Source organism: Miscanthus floridulus, chromosome 9 (genome assembly GCF_019320115.1).
Source record: "Miscanthus floridulus cultivar M001 chromosome 9, ASM1932011v1, whole genome shotgun sequence".
Lineage (NCBI taxonomy): Eukaryota > Viridiplantae > Streptophyta > Magnoliopsida > Poales > Poaceae > Miscanthus > Miscanthus floridulus.
The window spans coordinates 121618957-121636043 of record NC_089588.1 but is presented as its reverse complement, the minus strand read 5'-3'; the positions used below and the strand labels follow the sequence as shown (position 1 = coordinate 121636043).

Genomic DNA, 17087 nt, shown 5'->3' with positions numbered 1-17087 from the left:
TTCCTATGGCACACGTATTCGCAGTAAGAACCCTGTATAAATTTTTGGCTTGGATTCGTACCCTTTTTACCTTCTCAAAGTAGAGCACTACACGGGGGCATCGGTCGGCGGCAGCAACGGCGCGGTGGACCACCGGTGAAGACGCGGCGCGGGACTCGTCGTGGTTGCGCTCGGTAGTGGCGGAGTCGTGCGGTCACGGCTGGCGAGGCGGCTCGGGCGCGCGGGCATGGAGGAGCCACAGGGAACCGCCACCGGCGGTGTCCAGCTAGCACGGGTCATGGAGGCAGACAAGTGCTGAACACGGTGGCTACTGGCGGGGCAGTGCGGGCACGATGGATGCGGCTGGCTTCGGGATGGCGTGGGACACCGGTGGCTCCGGCGCGGGACTCGGGCACCCATGCGTGGCAGGGCGACTCCGGCACGCGGGGCCTTGGTGGGGCACAGCAGCCACACGCGGCCATAGCGGAGGAGGAAAAAGGATGGGCGCTGGCACATAGGGAAACTGAAGGAGCGGCGCTGCAATAGCTATGACGGCTGTGGAGCAGCAAGCCCGGCACGGATCGGGAAGCTTGCGCGCATAGCGGCGCTGGAGCGGACGTGCCTGCGGCAGGGGAGGCAATGCACCGGCCGACAGAGACGGGCGTGGGGAAGAAACGGGGAAACAAGGGAGGTGGAGGGGTGCTGCTCGGGTGGCAGCGGGGCACGCTGCGTGTGCGCAGGGCCATGGGGTTCGCGACGGCGGGCAGAAGACGTGGCACGACGACTTCGGTGCGCAGCGGCGCTGCAACTTTTAACCTCGGCGTGCACAAGAAGAAGAAGTGCGGGAGAGGGAGCAGAAGGATGTGGGCACGGCAGAGGCAAGGATGGTGAGGTAAAAATGAGCTGCACCACAGCAGGCTGCTGTAAAGATGGCAGGATAGTGGACAGGAATTAGGCATGCAAAGATGAGACGCTATCTCTGAGCACATGCATCCAGCACACGTACTACTCCATGCAAGCACCATCAATTTATTGTATCGTTTATTACGTCTCAATCCTTCAGCGGCATGCATGGTAGAAGGAAAAGGGGATCAGAGGAGCAGAGGCAGACAAACAGAGGCGTTGACAAAGGTAGGAAGCGGACAGAGGCAAAGCAGTGCAGCGAAAAGACAGAGAGAGAGAAGAGAGAGTGCACAAGCAGGCACTGCATGCAGTGACACAAGCGAGCTCGGTAGGTGAAGGCAGAGTAGACTGACCGACAACGACCACGACCATGTGGCCCGGTTGGTAAACAGAGAAGGATTTGGCCGAACGTAGCGCGATAAGACAACGGAGGCAGAGCGATAAGGCGTAGCGTGGCCGTCAGCTGCACGCGCATAGAACGTGAAAGACATGGTTAGGGCAGGGGCAAAACCACGTGCACCTAATTTGGACGCCCAACGTAGTGGATTAGTTCAGATGCGATTCGATGGGAGGCTTTGCAATGCAAAGAAATGCAGAGCCACAACGAGAACGAGATAGTGAATACTTGCCATGCAACGAGTACGTTGTACGCTAGGAAAATAAATGAAACTGCTGCGTTCTCTCTCTCGCTAGTTCATACTTATCAAAATAAACCCGTAAGTATGTATATGTATATATATCGTTCTATTTATTACTGGATTTTATTTTATTTATAAATGTTGCTTTTTATGCTTAATCTAATAGAACAAACCATTTGCCAGAATCGTCGTTCGACACTCCTAAATATTTCTACGCACGGTGTGGTTTAACTTGAGTGTTTATTTGAGTCCACGAAACTAAGTTACACAGAATTCGCTTATCGCCTCTATTATGTTTTAAATTAAAAACCCGATAAACTCGTTTCAGAAATTTTTACTTAGGCCTAAATCGTGGTGCTAAATGGGCTCGTAACACCAGGGGTGTTACACCCACGAGCCAACGCACGATTGTAGAAAATCTCATGAACATGCTAAAAGAGGTCGAGGATACGTTCCCTCGCATCATGCTGAAGGCCGTGACCCCGATCCCACAACCTAGGGGCTCACGACAGGCACAAAAGGAAATCAAAGCATACAGAAAAGAGCGTTCTTTTCGCTTAAATCCCTAGAAGTACAAGAGTGGTCGATCCACTTGAAAAGGTACTGAGCCACGGTGCTGCCACCTAGGCAGCGACATCGGGGTCCCTAGACTACAAGTGTGGAAGGAAGAAGATGAGAAATCACTTTGCCTCCCTTCTTGTAGCACTACAACCTCTAGGGTGGAAAGGCGGGGGAGGAAAGGACAGGGGCGGGACCAAGCCCATAGGCCACCACCATCATGCTTCGGAAGGCATGATGGAGACACCGAGGGATGGCAAGGCCTCCCCCGAACCTCAGGTAGCCCCCAAGGGCAGCCTGCAGACTCTAGGAGGAGTTGGTTGTGGTCCTTGGTGCTCGTGTTTTTACGAACCCAAACCTACGGGTTTGGGGGTGTGCAAGAATCATGAGGGCCTATGGTTGGCCTGAACACTACCTCAATCCTTCCCCACTCGCAAGTCCCCTTCTAGCATCGGTTATTGAAGAGGCGATGCTAGCTCCGACCACCGCAAATGACCCCTAGAGGGACATATGACGGGAGCCACATGGCTTTCCCCGAACTTCTCTCTCCCATTACCTCACTCTCCCAGTAGAAAAGTAGAGAGCGATTTGTAGTTATAGCCATGAGTGCCTCAAACGACGGAAGGATCTCCATTTATAGGCTAGGAACGGACTGAGCAGCCTAAAACCCCCGTGCCGCGTGGCAAACTACGGGAGGCCACAACCAATGTCAAATGACCACAAGAGGTTGGGGACATTGAGACCCTCCCTAAGACAGGGCCGGTACAGCGTCAACGAGGCCATTCGGCCCCACCTGGGTCATAACCCTCGAAACACGACACATTGACACGGTAGGGCTCAACAGTCACGTACAGCGTCGTTAGGGCACCCTGACAAGGCTAGACATAACGGCCACCTACCGCATTGAACACACCAGCCCACAAGGGGTCAAGCGACGAAGCTCAAACAGGCCATGAACTATGAACCCACATTCGATATGCACGCAACACAACGCTTTCACGACCACTTCGTGATCACAAAAATGCTCAAGGGCTACTGTCGGGGTTATAACCCCGGGGTGTCTCAAGGCACCGATTAGTTAGCAGGCTGAGCGACCCATGACATGTCCGCTAGCGAAGGCCCAAATGACCAAGGTCCAGTTGAGCTCAGCAAACCAGGTTGGACGCCAAGGCTAGGGTCAGCCATGACCCCTTCCTTCTATCTTCGCCACACTACGAATGAAGACTCATGACTTTTTCACCATCCTGACCCTCGATAAGAACGGGAAGAGGTCGAGCCCAGCCAAGCGTGCCTACCATGACAAGGATAAGTGCACCGCACTTACCCCGCAAGGATTGAGGGGACAACAGTCACCTTGGTCCGGTCAGACGCCGCCTCTGCACCATGCAACTCAGACAAGACAACACCGCCCAAGGCGGTGATGGTTGGAACAGCACCCACCGGCCAAATATGGCTCAATAAGACACACGTATGACTCCACCCACTATGGGATGGGATCCACGATGAAGGCCTTGACTTAGAGGATGCCCAGACCGATGAGAGCCACGAGACTATGACGACAACCACGCCCAGACGTGCTCCACAAGATGGCGTAGCTTGCATGCCAAGTTAGCTAGGACCTGCCTCAGGCTCATGACCCTTCGGTCGGGAGAATCTACTGCTTTGTACAAGCCCTGGCCCCAAATTCTATATAAGGTCAGCAAGGGCACCATCTTCCATCCATCCTCTACCATTTTACTCATTCTCCACGTAGTAGGGCTCCTGAAGCGTCTCTTCGGGCAGCCCGTCTCCTAGTTTTAGGTCTCCTACCTTTTTCACCATTCTTGCACCCCCATTGTAAGAACTTCAGAGTATTTAAGCGAGGAACATGCACTCGATCATCTCCGAGACTGGACATAGGACTCTGGTCTGAACCACTATAAATCGTCGTGTCTTTTGGATGCTACCATCATCTTCCTAGAGCGGCGCGGCAATCGTATAAATTTACTAGTCCGGTTTACAAAAACACCGACATGTATAATTAAGAAGATGCTTATGATAAAAATAACATGAAAATATATGTCAAACGACGTACACTTTTTAGCAGTTTCTTTTTACGGTATGTCTAGCGCCTGGACGGACGCCCACTCACCCTAGCCGCGTTCGTCTTTGCCCCCCTCCCCACGCGGACGAGCACGCACCTAGCGTGCCCCCTCGAACGAGCACCCCCATTCGCCCCGGGCCCCAGCGCCCCAGTCCACTAGCCCTTTGGCGCGCCACACACACCCAGCTCGCCCATAGTGTGCCGCGTCCGCCTTCGCAACGCACCACGTGCGCGAGCGCACGCCCCAGTGCCCCCCCTGACCGCAGCACCCCTATTTGTCGGCCCCCATCGCACTCGTTCACTAGCCCCACGGTGAGCCACACACCCCGTCCGCCGGCCCCCGACTTGCCCCATCCAAACAATAAAACAGAAATAACTTGCTGTAACATAAGACTAAACACAGTTGAAACATTTAGAACATATTATTGCAACATTTGTGTGAAGCATATGAAACATCCAGATCAAAAATATTGCAAACATACGTCTAGAAAATAGGTGAAATATTTTGAACAAATGCTTGCAACATGCCTCTGAAACACTTGCAACATGTGTAATAAACTGCTCGGATAAAATCCAGATCAAAACGATTGCAACATATGTCTAGAAACAGGTGGAACATTTTGAACAAATGATTGCAACATGCCTTTGAAACACTTACAACATATGCAACATCCCCCGTTGTACTTTTGCAACATCAAGGTGAAACAATTGGAACATACTTCTGAAATGTATGAAACACTTGAATCATGCATTTGCTACATACGGGTCCTCCCTGTCGTGGTGTCTTCAGCCGACCGTGGGAGACGATGTCCCGACCGACAATGACCTTCTCCCGGTGGCGTCGCTGTGGTGGTGGCGGTGCACGCTGTGGCCATGATGGTTGACTTCGATTGGGCGCGCGGCAGTGGATGGCCGCGACGGATGGCCGCGCAGAGACGGAGTGGGGCATACGGGCTGAGTGGATGGCCGGCCGAAGACGGAGTGGATGGCCGCACGGAGACAGAGTAGATGCTGGCTTGATGGCCGCACGAAGGTGGAGTGCGCGCGGGGAGGCGCTGTGCTGCGCAGGATGGGTGCGTGCGTGAGGGATGGCGGGGTGAGCGGCCGGGGGCACGCGGCGCGGGCAGGGAGACCGCGGCGGCCAGCGGATTGGACCGAGCAATATTTTTTTTAGTTGCACGGGGTGGGATTGGGGAGTGCTATGAGTGGTCGAGTGGATGACCACAAGGGTCAGCGGAGTGAGTAATGCCGTGTCCGGATGCAGGCGGACGCCCTAATACAAGCGTTATCGTTCTTTTTACGGTGCATCTAAACACAATTCCTGTTTAACCAGTTTGTCCTAGCTGTGATTTTCCTTTATTTGTACAACTTTTTCAGAGAAACGCCTCTCACAGAAAGCACCTCCATCATTTGTACAACTTCATTTAAGCAGTTTCCCTACTCTTGTTCATTATGACAAGCATGGCGGCTCTGGATATCGTAGTACTGTACTGTACACCAAAAACAAAAAACATGCCGCACAACCTTTTCAGTTTTCTTCTATTTTTCTTTCGACATCGTGAAGATCAGTACACACAGCCAGTACGTGTTCACGTAGTAGTTGACTCTTGACTGCCAGCATGTGGGCTGGCTGGCTAGCTTTGAAGTTGTTGGCTTCCCGGCCCACTACAAAACCACTCGGCTTGTTTGTACGTGTGTATTTATTTTAATCTATATATATTAAAGTAGAATGAAATAAAATTTATTTTAATTTTATTCTAATCTACTTAAACATATGTAGATTGAGATGAATATATGCGCACGTAAACTAGGCCTTAGGTAAGCTGGCCCGTTTACCACAACGTCGGTAACATTGCTCAACCCAGCTTCCTGCCAATTCCACTCGTCCCTCTGTCTTTTTTCTCTCAAAAATAAAAAAATGCACTGGCTAAATGTTTCTTCGAATGATCGCCGAGTTTAAATTATCTTTTTAAATACTAACTGGATTATGTAAATATTACTGTTTGGCCACAAAAGGTTATATTCACTCGAGCAAATCCTCTGTCCCATCGCTAGTTTGTGAACATACATGTGATGGTTAACTTATACTATCTTCTCCAAATTATAAGATATTTTGTTTTTTTAATATATAGTTTTTGCTATACATCTAGATATGCACTATGTTTAGATATATATTAAAAGCAATATATCTTTAAAAACTAAACGTCGTATAATTTAGAAAAGATGAAGTATTTTTACAATGGATTTATGATTCATAGTTGATCTAGGATTGATTTGGTTGTTTCAAAGTATAGTTTATTGGGTAGTCAATTTAGATTTTTTTCAAATAATTTTGATCCGTATATTTAAATGTTTGTCATTTGTATGAACTCTTAATATTATTATTTGAATTTATGCTGGATTAAACAGGTGGAATACATAAAGAAGGAGAGAAAAGAGGACTATTGCTGAAATTGAATCTAGAAATTATGGCCGTTAAACTAGAAGTAAACCCCTAAATTTAAAAAGTAGACTAGTAGATGATATGATTTACTTCCTTCTAAATCTAGATGTATAATAAAATAGATATATAAAAAAAATTAAAACGACTTAAAATTTGGATATTGGTGGGAAAATCTGCGTTGACCAAGACAGATGAACATCCGGTCGCCATCCCCACAACCGGAACAACGCGTCGCCGCTGCCGCTGGCCAAACCGCGTTTACGGCAAAACGAACGCAACAGCAGCGAAAGCTTTTTTTCTTTCCTTCCTTCGCATCGAATCAAACCCCCATCCATCCCCAGAAAGAGACCCCCTCAAATCCCCAATCCCACGCGCAGCGCAGAGGAGGAAGGAAGGATTCTTCAGCGGCTCGCCGGCCCCGAATCGCAGCCGCCGCCCGGATCCAAGGAAACTTGTCGTCGTCTTGCTCCCCCGCCCGCCCGCCGCCATGAGCTTCATCTTCGGCAAGAAGAAGACCCCAGCCGGTACCCCTCCCCGCCTCTTCTCCTTGTTCTAGCTTGCGGTTCGTTCGATTCCAGTCACTCCCCGATCCTCCCCTCTTCCCGATGGGCAGCCCCGGGAGAAATTGGGCGTCTTTGTGGTCGCTCTTGGTCCCCGATGGAGAAATTCCTCGCCTTTCTCGGTTTCCCCGATCGAGAAATCACATACACTGCTGCTGATCTCGCTGGGGTTTCTTCCACCCATGTTATTCCCGGAAACGTCGCAATCATATTACTGTAGTTTTCTCCGTTTTATCCACACTCCTAGGAAAACCCCAAGATTTTCGAATTTTAGGCAGTAACATTACTCTGCTCTAGTTTGGAAACAATTACTGCTTTGCTCCCCCAATGGACCTGTTGTATTGCTGCTGTTGCCCATTCACATTGGGCATGTCCTGCAGTTGGTTTAATTTGATCCTCAGGATATCCGTTTACATTTCCTCGGTTGGTTGGCGACAGAGTTGCTGCGGGAGAACAAGCGAATGCTGGATAAGTCCATCAGAGAGATTGAGAGGGAGAGGCAGGGCCTGCAGGCCCAGGAGAAGAAGCTCATCAATGAGATCAAGAAGGTGGCCAAGCAGGGACAGATGGTACGTGCGAAATAATGTTGAAGCATTTCCTCTCTTGTCGATCCGATTTGATGCCATTTTCGTTGAGGATGGTAGTTAATTTAGCACCCTGCATTTGTTAACTACGGTTTAGCTCTAGCTTGGAAGCTTTAAGTTGCCCTGTCATATCTTAATACTGCAGCAACTAAGGTCATATGGATATCATTCTTCCCTGGGTAGCTTATTGCCAGGGTTTTATCTTGTATTTCTGCCTTAATTAATGATTTTAGTATTGCTCTGACCAATTTATGGAAATTTGGGGAAATATGGCACTGTATTGTATCTGACGCTTAGTGTGTTGGGGGGTTATTATTTGTCTTAATGTGCGATTTTAGGCACGAATTCAATCATGCTCAAACTGTCTAGTTCAGTGTAAAGGCAGTTGGTTATACCTCATAGGATAAGCTGGCTGATTTGGTTTGTTCAAACTTGTGTGTGTTTTTTTGTTCAATGGATGTAAGGTATGCTCTGTTTTCTGGCTGCAATTGCTCTTAGTTCAGGTTTGGACTTGGACATGTATTATTTATTTTGCTTTACATGTTGAAAAGAACATGCTGTTTTTTTGGCTGGAACTGCTTTACATGGTCATGTAAAATATTTTGATATGTTGTAAATTGTTCACAGGGAGCTGTAAAAATTATGGCAAAGGACCTTATCCGCACAAGACACCAGATTACGAAATTTTATGCCCTCAAGTCTCAGCTTCAAGGCGTATCTCTTCGTATTCAGGTAACTATACACCTTTAAGAATTATATTTATTTTGGACACTTAGTCAGATAACTTTGTGCAAATTGTGATGAGATTGATGATTACAAACTTAGTTGACTCAATCTTTCCTAGCAAGGTTCACTGTACTGTAAAATTTTTTGATGTTCCTTTAATCATGAGAGCCCTCTCTAAAAATCTTGTATTGACTGGTGCCCAATTTTTAAGACTCTGAAATCAACACAAGCAATGGGTGAAGCCATGAAGGGTGTGACAAAAGCCATGGGGCAAATGAACAGACAGATGAATTTGCCTGCCCTGCAGAAGATAATGCGGGAGTTTGAGATGCAAAATGAGAAGATGGAGATGGTTAGTGAAGTGATGAACGATGCCATTGATGATGCCTTGGACGGTGACGAGGAGGAGGAAGAAACAGAGGAGCTAGTCAACCAAGTCCTTGACGAAATTGGCATTGATGTCAACTCAGAGGTAAAAACATCGACGCATTCTTCTGTTGATCCTGATGTAGAATACGCTGCCTTGTAGATGGATGATACTGATATGCAATGTTGATTCTTCTCTATACCCAGCTTGTCAAGGCTCCTGCGACTGCTGTTGCTAAGCCCGTCACAGCTGGGAAAGTTGCTGCTCAAGCTGAAGCCGCAGGTGGGCCAGATGGTGGCATAGATGACGACCTGCAGGCACGGCTCGATAACCTCAGGAAGATGTGATCACTGGAGCCTAACAAAACATATCCACACGCTTTGTTTGTAGTTTTGTACCATAAACATATAGCCATACTATTGCAAATTCTTTGTCGTATCTGAGTTGCAGAGTGTTTGGCATTGTCCATTGTACATATAATATATCTAGCACCATGAACTAGGCTGTGCGTTCTCTTCCAAAGTTCCAATGCCATCGAGTGCATTTTGGTCGTGATTCAGATGCTGTTGTGAAAGGTTGGCTCTACAGATAGTATACTGACTAATGACAATGCTGTGCTCGACTTACATGGGGAGCGATGAATTTGGATTGAATTTTCCAAATTCATTGCCAAAGCTTACATTCTGATGTCATGTGCAATGGTGTTCTGGAAGCCTTATTGGGACGTGCAGATAATGGGGAAGCGGCTAAGTAGCAACTACTTTCCACTGACCCTAATCTACGCTTTGGCAACACAGAGGAGACATAGTTTGGATGACGTAGTTTCCAGAAACTATAGTATCACAAAACATGGGTTTTGTAAGCCAAAGAGAGATTGTGGGGGACATATGGACAAAGGGTCACTGATATTGCACCCCAAGTTTTTGCCTTGGTCTCTAATAGGAGAGCTAACAGGAGGACAATTTTTTAAGTCCTCACCGATAATGTTTGCGGCTACCACTGTGGGAGTCATTTCTGAGCTTCTTGACCTTTGGAATACACTCAGAGTACACTTACAGCCTGGAGTCGAGGATTCCCATAGTTGGAGATTCTCCTCGAATGGTGTTTATTCCGTGCATTCAGCTTATAGGGGCCTCCTTCAGGGCACTGTCCTTTTTCGGCCTTTGGCAAAGAACATGGAAATCTTGGGCTTCAGGTAAATGCAATTTTTTTTATGGGGCTGATAGCACAAGATAGGTGCTGAACAGCTGATCGCCTTGCTAAAAGAGGACTGCATAAGTTAAAAAGAAAAAAAAGAGGACTACCTCACCAAGAAACATGGCCTCATTGTGGTCAAGAGGAAGAAACCATCAGCCATCTTCTACTGTCCTGTATTTTGGCTAGAGAATTTTTTTAGACTGCTGCAAAAATTTGGTATGCAGTCCCTTGCTCCACAGCCAGCATAAGCGTCCTTCGATGACTTGTGGCCTTGTGGGAGAAAATTTTAGGAGGGATCAATGATAAGACTAAGTAGGACATCAACTCTTTTGTCATCCTTGGTGCTTGGACCATTCGAAAACATCACAACAACTGTGTTTTTGATGTAGTGCCTCTAAACCTGAATAGAGCTTTGTAGCTCGCTAGTGAGCAGCTGCATTTCTAGAGTTCGGCCGGGGATAAAGGTGTCTCCTACCTTTTGATGTGTGTGCCTGTAACGGTAAGGGCTCTTCCTCTTTTTTCTTTTTAATATAATACTTCCTCTATCCCAAATTATAAGACGTTTGACTTTTTTTACCTTAAGTTTAACCACTCGTCTTACTCAATTTTTTTTACAAACATAGTTAAATTTAAATCATTCTTGAAAGCAAGCCACGATAAAAGAAGTGATATTTTGCACAAATAACTGTGATGATGCATTTCTAGAGTTTGGCTCGGGATAAGATGATGCATGCTCATAACTGTGATGCTCCATGAGTAACCACTAACCACGCGTGGACGTCGTCAGACGATGACTCATGCGGCAACGATAGACTTGCTGTCAAGTCCGCCTACCATGATCCGAACCCGGAGAAGCAGGTCAAGTGGGTCTTGCTTGGCAAATGGTAGCCATCGGCGAGCGCCACATGGTCAGCGCCGGCGACGCCTGACACGACCATCGCCACTTGGTTCCACGAGACGTTCCAAGAGCCGCTGTCGTCGTCCAAGCGTGCGGCAATGCAGGAGCTCTTCCCGATGGCTGGTGCTCGCGGGAGGCGGGCGACGATGCGGGCGCCTTGAGCAAAGGTTCGCTCAACGTCGCAAGCTCTTCGGTCGCATATTAGTTTCTTAGTTAGTTACAACAGAGTGCGCTCCACTGCCTGGCGGTGTCTTATGTTAGTGTTCAACCTCATCGCTCATGGCACCTCGCTGTGATGTAATGTTAGATATGTAAAACTTTTAACTTCTTATTAATGGAACACGTGCTATGCATGTTCTGAAAAAAAGAAAAAAAAACATGCGGCAACACCGTACCGTCGTCGGCGACTGAAGCGTGGCAGAGCGGGCAGGTGGCGCGGAGGCGGATCCACCGGCTGCCGCAGGCGGCGTGGAAGCAGTGCGTGCACGGCTGCAGCAGCGTGTGAGAGCGTCGCCGTCGGCCAGGTCATCGAGGCACACCCCGCACGTGGCGTCGTCCCACCACCCGTCGGCTCTCAGGTACGTGCACACAAGCGGCCGTCCCACTCCCACCACCGCCGCCGGCGTGACCGCTGGGCTCCCGCCACGTGCAGACGGAGGTGATAGACGACGATGCCGAAGATGACGATGAGGAGGACCTCGCGGACGCCGTCGCTGTCATGAGAGCTGCCAACCATCTATATATGGATGGATTGATGGGGAACGAGCCGAGCCGAGCCGAGCCGCCGGCAGGCTGCGCAGCTTGATTATTAATTGGGTCTGTCTACTCACCGTTCTGGTGATTTAGGCGGACGTGTCACCCGGGCGGTTGTAGCACCTACAATGCTCCATTCCACGAGAAACAAAAATCAAGTGTTTTTTAATCATCTAACACTTGGCATCCAGATCTAGCGAATCAAAAAAATATTAAAGAAACAAAAAAACAGCCAGATTATTTCTATGGAAGACAAACTAAAAAATTTCAAAAGAGAACCAAATAAAACATACAGAAAATAAAAAGAAAAAAACATTAGATAATGTTCGAGTCATTCTGATCATATCTCATTTATGAATAATCATTTTACACCAATTGTATATAGAATTTACATGTAAACTGAAGTACTAAAATATGGTTCAAAGAAATATAACTTGCTCTTACTAAAGGATTGAATATACATACACCAATTGTCAAAGTGGAGAGCGGTGTGGTGTGTGGGCTCTCCCAGGCTGCCCTCTCCCATTCAACGTGCGCCCCCCACTGCCAAAAAAAAGAAGTGGTGTAGACGATCTCGATCTCGATCTCCGCATGTGGGCATGCAACAGCGGTAGGAAGGCTCCGCCTGCCACCTTGGGCCCCGCGACCGCTCGCTACATCTCCACTGTTGACAGCAGCAGGATGGAGACAAGCGCTAGGATCACCCGAGTGAGCTACAGATTTAGCGTATTAATTAGGGCTACAATACTAATAGATGGGTTGTGTGTTTGTTTTTCCTTTTGGTAAATGGGTCATCCATGGAGCTATTAGCACAGCCGGTTATCCTAAACGTCGGGAAGTAGAGAAACCGTCTCCAACGATACTTAGACATGGAGAGTTTGAAATTTCATTTGGACTGATGAACAATACCGTACCATGGTTCTTCCTCGGACGGTCAATATGCAATAATTTCGTCAAATAATAGCCACATTTATCTTTACAAAATGTTGGAGACATCTTTTGCATGGAGAGCATTCGGAGACGTCTTAATTAATTCAGATGCCGTGCTTAGTGATTGGTGGCATCAGGCTCGTCAGAAGGTGCGCGTCACTTCCAACGAGGTTTCGACTCGTCCATCGTCCTTTTGGTCTCTTGGGAGCTGTGGAAGGAGCAAAACTGTCGGACTTTCCAAGCCAAGTCACTGTCAGCGTCTTTGCTATTTCAACGGATTGTCGAGGAAGCCATCGATCGCCTGGTTGGGGGCGGGTTTTGGAGCTATGTCGGTGTCCATGGCGCAGGGTGCTTAGCAAAATTGTTCCTGTATAATCGCTCTGTGTATACCAACCTTCGTCTAACGCCTTGGCACCTCGCCATATTGGCCCCGTTCGCTGGTCTAAAACTTGGCTGAAATTGACTGAAAACACTGTTCTGGCTGAATTATTGTGAGAGAAAAACACTATTTCGGCTGAAAAAAGAAGTCGAACAAGCCGAATATGGAGTAAGCCGAACAGGGCCATTGCGTTAGTCGCTTTGTAAACTCCTTAATTTCTTCTTAATGAAACACGTGCTAATTAAGCACTTTCTCAATAAAAAGAAAAAGAAAAATGGAAATGCATTCGGAGAGCATGTTGGAGACATCTTTTTGTCAAATAATAGCCATTTATCTGTACAAAATTATTTCGGTCTCCTCTTGGAGTTACTTTAAGCTAGTTGTTACCAGTAAGCTGTACGTGTCCATCACGCCAGGGGCGCGGCGGCGACAGGACCACGGCAGAAGGGGCAGGTGGCGTGGACGCGGATCCAGTCGCCTACGCACGCGGCGTGAAAGTAGTGCATGCATGACGGCAGCACCCTGAGGTCGTCACCGTCGGCAAGCTCTGCCAGGCACACCGCGCACGTGGCGTCCTGCCACTCGTCGGCCTTCAGATACCTGCAGAGCAGCGGCCTCGCCTGCACAGCTGCCCGGCCCATCTCCACCTCCTCCATGCCCACTGCCGCTGCCTCTGTTGCCGTCGGCGGCGGCCTATCCTCGCCGACGCCGTTGCTCCTTGGCGGTGCACGGCAACCGCTGGCGGCCTCCTGCCGACGATGACAGTGATGCTGTAGCCGACGGTGATGCTGTAACCATGGCCGGGAAGCCGACGATTACAGTGATGCTGTAGCCGACGGCAACGACGGCCAGGATCTCCCTGTCGTCGACCGTCAAGGCGTCAACATGGCCACGTACGACATGGAGATGGATTTATTGGTATGACTAATGCTAGTGTTATGGTGCTATAATTGTGTCACAGCAATTGTTCACTCCTACTGATACTTAAGGGGAGGCGTAGCGATGGTTACCATGCCTATGATCGATTCATACGATGAGATAATTTATATTTTATTGACTTACCATTCTCTAAGGTTAATGTAAGGCTTTGCTTGGTTCACAGTTCACACTGATTAAGCCTTTGATGATAAGGACATCAAAATCTTTTATTCGGCGTGCCTACGACTGCTGTTGAGTTCCAAGTTCCAACAAACGGACACCATGCGATGCATGGTTGGATGAGGCAACCACACGCATCGTCATATTCATCATCTTTGGTGTAGCGGGTCGTGTATTGTCTTTGAGCCCCCTAGGGGGTGTGTCTATGGGGTATGCACGCCCCAAAGACCTTATATTCACTGACCGTCGTCGATGTTAGTGTTTATGTTTTGCTTTAGATTAATATGTCATTAAAAGGTGGTAGCTCATCCTGGTTTGTGAGACCCAACTTCGAGTACTTAATCACACATTAGCTATTCTTTCTTCAGATTGTGTTATTAAGAGTTCTTGCTTGTATTCTTCAATTTGCTGGTACAAATTAACCTTCTCGGTGCGGTCAACCGGAGTAGTCTCTCTCGCAGATCTTGCTGGACACGGCAGTGGGCTGAAGACGTCCACACCACCGAGGTAAGCCCCTCATCGATCTAAAAAATTTGGAGCCGGCTTAGCAATGGGATCACCGACGGGTTTGTGTTCTTTTGTTCATTTATTGAATCTATTTTAGAGACGATTATTATAACCACCTTTGGAAATCTAGATTGACAACGACATTTAACCAGAGGCAGGGGCGTCGCCCGCCACTTGAAATCTCATCTGGCCCACTCTAATTTTTTCTTCTTCTAGTGTTTTTATAAAAGGCGGACTCTAATTAAACCACCACTTATTAGAGAATCGAAATCATATAAATGGTAGAGAAAATACATTTTATACTTAGAAAGGTTAAAGCAACCAATCCAAAACTTCAAGAAGCAAGTCAAGCATGCAACTTAGATACTTCTAAGTACGTAATTAATGGATACGTTAGTCTCAAATGATAAGGGCATTAGGCATTTACTTTGTTCTCCTTCCGTTTTAAATTATAAGTCGTTTTGATCTTTTTTGGTACGTATGACGTTATGTCTAGATACATAGCAAATTCAATTCATAAAAAAAGTCAAAGCAACTTATCACTTGGAATAAAGGGACTATAATATCAACTACATGAGCACATTTTCGTATATGTAAGAGCATCTCCAAGAGTACTAAAAATATTCTTCCCAAAACCATTGAGTTTTCTAAGTGGTCAAAAAGTATTGGGAGCACCAAAGAAAGATTTCACCGACAATTTCCAAAAAATCACTCCTTAAAAGATAGAAGGGAATTTTACATCAGGAATCCCGAACTGTTTCTAAATCACCCCAACCGGTTTTATACTTCCTTTCTCTCTTGTACATTTGTATTAGGAGCCCATGTCCTACTTCTTAGTCTTTTCCACATCCTTCCACCTTAGATTGGCGTGATGGATACGCGTGCATATTTATTTTCACGACGAGGTTGATTTTTTCAAGTGCTAAAAGATTGAAAGGTGGGATTGGGAGTTGTTGGAGATGCATTTTTCAGTCTTGCCAAAAGTCATGGATTGGGATATTGTTTTGGGAACTCTTGAAGATACTCTGGTGAGAATGTTACAAGATGACTCTTGGGATACTAAAATTATGGTTCACTGCTAGCGTGTTTATACATATAATACATAAAAAAGTATTAGCGTCTGGACATCCAGACGAACGCCCGCGCCAGCGCCTGCTACCGGCACAGGAGGGGACCGCTTGAGCCGCTACCCGTACTTCCATGCTTCTCGTGCCACTCCCCTCCCCGCCACTCCCCACGCTTCCCTGCTGCTTCCCGAATTGAACCCCTCCATGCCTGCTGCCCCGCCCCCCTGCTTCCCGCACGCAAGTTGGGAATGCCTACACCCCTGTCACCATTCCCCTATGCTTCCCGCATACGCCGCCGTGCAGTATTCCATCCCATCGCTTCCCACACGCATGCATGGTGCCCTAGCAGCTGCTACAGGCGGGTGTGGTAGGTGGGTCACATTGCAACATGTGCAACACCATATCTACTTTTGTAATATCCACATGGAACACTTATAACATATGACCAAAATAGCTGAAACACTTACAACATATGTCTGAAACACTTGCAAAAACACCTGAAAACTTTTGAAAGCCATTACAAATATATGCAACATCTAGATAAAAGACTTGCAACATACGTGTGAGACATATGCAACATCCAGATAAAACACATGCAACATACGCCTGAAAAACAGATGAAACATTTGGAACAGACGCTTGCAACATACGTGTATAGCCACTGCAACATATGCAATATCGTCCGGATCTAATTTTATAACATCCATATGAAACACTTGTAACATTCCTTTGAAACACCTAAAATAACTGAAACATACGCTTTCAGTGTAACATCTTCTTACTGCTTGGGAGAATAGAGGTTCGTCGGCGTGTGGAGTTCATCGGAAGCAGTAGCCCGAGGCGGCTGCGTGGCGCGACGAGGAGGCAGCGACTACATGACTGTGAGATGGCAGCTGCGCGCCGTGCCTGGCAGGCCGAGCTCCACGACTTGGAGGTGGCCGCGCACCGCGCCTGGCAGGGCTAGCGGCTGAGCCCTACGCCTCAGAGGCGACAGTCGAGCGGATAGGAGCGAGTGGACGAGCGGATTTTTTTTGGAGAAACCGACGAGGATAGGAGGAGGTCGTTGGGCTGGCATCGCGGCTCACCAATGGAGCCTCCAGGTTGACAGACGCCGGCTTCCAAGCATTAACGTAATATATGTTTGCTTAATTTCCACGCCGTTGTCGACCCCACGAATCTGGGGGAATATCCTCACTATTTGTACGATGAATCATGTACAATATGGTATGCACATGCATGCACTTTGCAGCAGGTAACTAAGCTATCTCCTGTCGTGATTTGTGGGTGTCAAATGGAAGGCATCACTCGATGCATTCCACGTACGCTGGAGCTTCATATTTTGTTCTGTTTTCTCTCGATACATGCATGCATCCCCGTGATTTGAAGCATATGGCATGCATGCATGTGAGGGCGGCCG

The 17087-nt window shown here is 47.7% G+C and overlaps 1 protein-coding gene across 1 annotated transcript; it reads left to right on the top strand.

Annotated features, from left to right (window-relative positions):
- The first annotated feature begins 6859 nt into the window (after positions 1-6859).
- LOC136482813 (vacuolar protein sorting-associated protein 2 homolog 1-like) lies at positions 6860-9363 on the top strand. The gene is made up of 5 exons (XM_066480006.1): positions 6860-7128; positions 7603-7733; positions 8376-8480; positions 8686-8946; positions 9048-9363. The coding sequence occupies exons 1-5, from the start codon at positions 7092-7094 to the stop codon at positions 9186-9188; spliced, it is 675 nt and encodes a 224-aa protein (XP_066336103.1). The 5' UTR covers positions 6860-7091; the 3' UTR covers positions 9189-9363.
- The last annotated feature ends 7724 nt before the right edge of the window (positions 9364-17087 follow it).

Excerpts from the sequence above, each read along its gene's own strand:
- LOC136482813 (XM_066480006.1), top strand. The coding sequence starts at position 7,092 with ATGAGCTTCATCTTCGGCAAGAAGAAGACCCCAGCCG. Across the intron at positions 7,734-8,375 it reads TGGCCAAGCAGGGACAGATG|GGAGCTGTAAAAATTATGGC; the intron begins GTACGTGCGAAA and ends AATTGTTCACAG. Across the intron at positions 8,947-9,047 it reads GCATTGATGTCAACTCAGAG|CTTGTCAAGGCTCCTGCGAC; the intron begins GTAAAAACATCG and ends CTCTATACCCAG.